This window comes from Nicotiana tabacum, chromosome 15 (assembly GCF_000715075.1).
Source record: "Nicotiana tabacum cultivar K326 chromosome 15, ASM71507v2, whole genome shotgun sequence".
NCBI classification, from domain to species: Eukaryota; Viridiplantae; Streptophyta; class Magnoliopsida; order Solanales; family Solanaceae; genus Nicotiana; species Nicotiana tabacum.
The window spans coordinates 8371847-8377900 of NC_134094.1; the positions used below are offsets into that span (position 1 = coordinate 8371847).

A 6054-nucleotide genomic window follows, 5' to 3' on the forward strand; every position below is an offset into this window, starting at 1 on the left:
TCTAAATTGAAACCGGAGAGAGTATATTGTTTATCTTAGAGATTTACGTAATTGTTTTACAAGTAACTTGATTATATAAATAACTTTTACATCGTTAGTACATGAAACTTCAAATCGTTTGGAATCTTAAACAATACTGAAAACTAAAAAGGTTATCCGACAACCATTTATTACAATCTTAAACTAGACAAACAATACAGAATCTTTTCAAGAAAATGTCTTCATAATTTGAATGAACTTTGAAGTTTGAAGCCAACCCCTTAATAATTAGTATTATAAGTGTCCTTTAATATTATATATACAAATGTTCATGTATTCTCAAGGGCATAAAAAGATATTTACACAATTAAATTATTTTTAAGGATAATCAATAGTAATTAGTTTATTCCAATTCGCGCCGGAAAGTTCCATGTATAAAGATAAAAGAACACACTAACAAAGGACCCAAGACATGAACCCAAATTTACGATGAAGTACTTTTTAGTTGTTACTTGTTACTACTGTTCTAGCTTTGTAAAGAATATTATCCACTCTTGGGTCGCTACTAAACTAAGTTTACCGACCAATTGCTGGTGTTTTAATCCGCGCCAGAAACTATTTATATTTAGTAGTCGGAAAAAAATGTATAAAATTTATATAATTTTTATATATAATATACAGAATGTATATATAAAAAAAATTTACATTTTTTGGATATTATTTTGAGAGCGGCTACACGATATCATTTCCATATTGTTGTCACTTTTTTTGTGAAACTTTCAAAAGTGTTCTTTTCCTTCCTTTTTTTGGTTTAAAACAGAATAGTGATCCGAATGGGAGAAACTTAACAACTGTTGAATAATGTGGATTGCCTAATTTAAAACATTAAATGGCTAAACATTAGGCACATTTTAGTTATGTACAATAACAAAATAGAGTTTACACCATAAGATTGACCAGACGCCTATTATCACTTTGTACACTACCAGAAATAGCTGCAGTTCAACAGTGACGATTACAAGAGTAAAACCAAACAAACATCACTGCCTATTCACTAAAGGGATACAACCACCTAAGGGGTCGTTTGGTTGGGAAACAAGTTATCCCATGATTAGTTATCTCGGGATTAGTTATCTCACCCTCCCACGAGGATTAAAAAAACAGTACAATCCCGAGATAACTAATCCGGGGATTAGTTTAGTCATACCACGATTTGTCCCAACCAAACGTGAGATAAACTCATCTCAAATTCAATCCCGAGATTAATTATCCCTTATCTCGCATACCAAACGAGCCCTGAGAGAATACAAAGAGATCCAAACTGGAACCGGGAATAACAATATACAAAGCATGCCAAGAAGCGTTGGTACAATTATGAGATGTTTTTAACTGAAGGAGGCCATGACAATCTCCTGTGGCTCATACCATCACCTTTTGCAATTTCGCAACCTTCTTGCGGGGCTCACTTTCTTGCCTTCTCAAGCTTTCGACTGCTAAATCATCAAAGCTCGATTCAGTTCTCAATGTGGGAGGAGTCACGCAATCAGAATCTCCAACATTTGTTTGAGAAGGATAGTTGCTCGTTATTGTAGCCGGAGAAGAAGAATGACTCAACTCTCAAAGCTTGCAGCGATGCAAATGACTCCCTCATTGCGGACATGGCTTCAAAGAATATGGTGCAAGAAGCCACTAGACCAAAGCCTTAGCCACACATCACATATTGCGCTCCTACCACTAGACCAAAGCCTTAGCCACTAGACCAAAGCCTTAGGTAGAAGTTCTCTAACATTCTTCATGCAACAGACCCAAGCATTCCGCAGAGTAACAAGGAACAATTTTTGCAACCTATATGCACTTTGAGGGTTCAATTCCCAGTTATGCGATAAACCAGAACGCAGTACTGCACTAGTGATCTTATAGTTCCTTTAGTGGTTACAACTTCTTGGACACTTATCTGAGCACACATACAAACATGTGTTGCTTCTATATAGATTCATACACCACACTTTGGTTTCTTCTATCAATTTTCTGTGCCTATTTGACAGTTATTGCCCCTGCTAACTACACCACTCTTTGTTTTCTTCTTTCCTTCCTATTGGGTTTCAGAATTTCTTTCCATCAATAAGTATGTAGAACTACATTGACATGCCCTACCACAAAACGAAAATTAACATTCTTTTTGCATCAAACAAATGGGGAATTAAGAAATGAGTATCATCAAACACCTGAAAACAGTCACCAGAACAGATATATGCTAACGTGATGATTCTATTTATTTTTTTTTGATAACCGTGGTGTCTGGGCCAGCTTGCACGCACCTCGACTAATTCCACGGGTTACCTGCCACCTCCCACCAGCAACAAGTACCAGGTAACTTTGTCCACCAAGGTTTGGACAAATGGGAAGAAATCACCTAGTGATTTTGCCTCTTTTGGGATTTAAACCTGAGACCTCGTGGTTCTCACCCACTTCATTGACCACTAGGCTACACCCTTGGGTGCGATGATGCTATTTACCCTTACTGATTCAGGAATCCTCACATACTAAACAAAATAATAGCTTCCAGACAAACATAGTATTTTTGGTACAACATTACGAATAATACTGCAATACTCAAACCACCATGAGAAATAAGATTTTTGTTTTACAACATATGAAGATAAAGATAATAGAAGAATTGGAAACAATAAGTGCATACCCCCCAATCTGTTGGTGGTTCTTTAAAATTCTGACTCCATTGAAAATCTGCTACAGAGGCCGTTAAAGCACCATAATCACTAGCAGCCCTCATCAGCAATTCCGAAAATTGTCTCTGCACTATTCAATAACGTTAGGCGTCTATCTATTGGCTCATCACATGGATGAATGGTTAAATGAACAGTTGAAAAAAGCTAAAGATTGATAGAGCCATCTGAGTTTCTTGCTCTGGCAAGTAACTAACCTGATATTCAGCTTCCACAGGAATGCAATCCAATGAATATGGTTGTTGAAGGCGAGCTATTATGCGGTCCTAAAAATGCACAGAAGATATTTAAGCAAATGCAGCAGCAAAATGAAGCAATTAAGGAGAGAAGTGACAATGACAAAATAATTAGATAAGAGGATACTATTAATTCTGCAATTGGACGAAATTTGCTTCACTACACTTCAAATAAAGTTATCAATGCTCTTTGCTAGAAGCAACTGCAAGCTAATGCAAGCATTCTTAAACACTTGACACAAGTAGGATTGATGCCTCCCCACTATAGGAGGGAATTTGGTTTAGTTTCAAACTGGTGGACGGAGGAGATCATAATGAAATATTTGAACATCACCAAATGTAAAACAAAGAAGAAAACAGAAGTTAAAACTTAGATTAGGTCAATTACCTTATTCTGAATAACGTCTTTCAAAATAATAGTAATCCGTTGCAATGTTTCAATCTTCTTTTCCATTTCACTGACGTGTGTCAGATGAGCAACATTTTTGTCCTCCTAAAGTTGTAGCACAGTACTGTGTTAGTTCATGATATCATCTAAAAGAGTTAAGTTTTCAGGTTACCAAAGTGATGAAAATCAAATATCATAATTGTTAGTCCTTTTAACTTAATTTATAATGTCCTATCACTCTAGGAGTCCACAAGGAAGCGAAAAGAAGTGTAAAACAAACAGAAAATACAGTTTGAGTTAAACTTATAGGTAAGGAAGCTGCAAAACCTCTCTGCGCCCAGTCCTAAGATTCAAAGTCAAGATGTTTTCTAGTGTTAAAATTTTAGTTTTTTCTTAAATGTAGTAGTATTATATTTTTAGTGCAAGATGTCATCATCCGGAAGACTAAGTTATTGTGCATTTAAGGTAGACATAGACAAGTTATACTACTGAACTTATGTTTTCCCAAGATGAAACAAGGATAAATATTAAAGGTCCAAGCTCATCAGAAAACTCATTGCATTGCTGATCACCCATCTTGATCAAATTACTAAACTATTAAATTGAGCTGCCAACCCAATGTGTGCTAGTCCCTAACTATAGCACTCAAGCTCTTTATGCATTTGAATACTCGGATGACTAAATAGTAAATAGAGAACAACATCTAACTGGTATTAATTAGTACAAAAACAAATAATTGTATAAGGAAGGCTATATAAACTTTTGTTAACATTGTTCAAAGGAAAGAATGTTCATTCAATTTTATTTTTTTATGGTTAAGTTATTTTGATAGAACGATTTCAAACTCAGATTGGCCGGAAACATCATGTGCTGAACTCAATTACAAATTTAAAAACTAATTTAGGGAAGTTCTCGAATTATTTTGAACGATTTCGAACCCATCCCCTGCTGAAATGGATAGGACATCTATATACTATGGTCAAGTGAAAAGTTAAGTGATATAAAATCATACTGTCAAGAAGCGTATTCACTAGATTCAAAGCACCATTTCGTGTTGGATAATTCTGAGGAACATGTAAAACCTTACAAAAATAGATGAATTTCAGTAGAATCTCAACAAACGTCACCTTTCGACCTTGTAGTTCCACTTGTAAATCTGCAATTTTCCTTTGAACAGCAGTTAGTTCCTTCAAGACCCTTATCAAATCATCACCCTTTTAAATTTTGGATCTCCTCCTATACAAGGGGAACATTGTTTAGTTCCGATAAATATAAGTACAAATAAAGCTCAAATAACCATCTTAAGAAAGCAAACACTACTACTACTACAACAACAACAACTACGACTAGGTCTTAGAGTTAGGGTCAGTTATATGAATTCTTACGAATGTTACTCCATTTAAACTCATCTCATGCCAATATTATGCAGCTACAAATAAATCGTAGTAAAAGTTCTCAATATATTTTAAACGTAGAAATCTCTAAAGGCTAAACCGCTCCTAGAAAGCATAGGACCTATATTACAAGTGCTAATTTGTCTAAAACATATTCTCAACTAAGAAACCAAAAACATAGGGATGAAAGAAAAGAGAAGCAAGGCCCACGGAGAAAACAAAAGAAAACAAACAAAGAGTTAAGAAAAGGAAAAGAAACCTGCAATGGGGAAGGGCTCAACCAATCATGAAAGCATAGATAAACTGTGATATTAAAATCCTCCTAAATTAAATTCAAGTATAAAACAAATTCAGAGTTCCAGCGTGAAATATCCACTCCTCTTTTTTACAAAGGTGTCGCGGCTATCTTGTCGGCACCTCAACTATTCCAATGGGTACCTGCAACCTCCCACCAGTTTATATCACAGGATAACTCTGTCACCGAGGCTTAGGCTGGTGTTTCTTTACCTCTGCTTAAAGTGGAATATTCACTTTTTAGCAAGAAACATCTAGAATCTTGAGTTAACCATGTAAATTCCACCACAACCCTAAATTGTGATACTAAAAGCATAGATAAAATGCGATACTAAAATCCTGCTAAACAAAATTCAAGTATAAAACAAATTCAGATTGCAACCCGGAATATTCACTCTTCTTTTTTTGTGGGCTAACTTGTCGGACCTCAACTATTCCACCGGGTATCTACTAACTCCCAACAGTTTATAGTACTGGATAACTCTGCCACAAAGGCTTAGACTGGTGTTTCTTGCCTCCACTTAAAGGGGAATATTCACTTATAAATCTTGAGTTAACCATGTAAATCCCCCCCCCCCCCCCCACACACACACAGAAAAGAAAAAAAATCAATCATTTCTTAGCAGCATTTTAATGTTGCATCTCAATTTTAGTCGAAGACATTTCTAATCATTTTATGTTTCCTTAAGCAAAACCCAATTACCTAAATGTAACTTCCAAAACGGTCAAATTTCACGTGCATCGCAATCAGATTAATCGCAACCAAATAGGACCCAAATGTATAGTAAAAATGGAATTCATCATTTATTACTATTGACAACAATAAAGTTAGGAACTTCTAAAGGCACTATAAGTAGGGACATGAAAAAATGGACCTGTGAAGGAGGAGGACGAACAGAGAAGCCAAGTTCAGAAGCAATAGAGAGTGCATCCGACATAGGGGTGTTCAAAACCAAATCGAAACCGAAAACCGAATCGAAATCGAAGTTTAATGGCTTATTGGTATCGGGTTAACGGTT

General features: G+C 35.6%; 1 protein-coding gene across 1 annotated transcript; it reads right to left on the reverse strand.

The window, feature by feature from the left end:
- Nucleotides 1–931: 931 nt before the first annotated feature.
- LOC107769005 (AUGMIN subunit 2-like) lies at nt 932–5264 on the reverse strand. Its single transcript, XM_075231811.1, has 4 exons — nt 4475–5264; nt 3348–3452; nt 2921–2989; nt 932–2791 (listed from the first exon to the last, which is right to left on the reverse strand). The coding sequence occupies exons 2-4, from the start codon at nt 3411–3413 to the stop codon at nt 2624–2626; spliced, it is 303 nt and encodes a 100-aa protein (XP_075087912.1). The 5' UTR covers nt 3414–3452; nt 4475–5264; the 3' UTR covers nt 932–2623.
- Between the last annotated feature and the right edge of the window lie 790 nt (nt 5265–6054).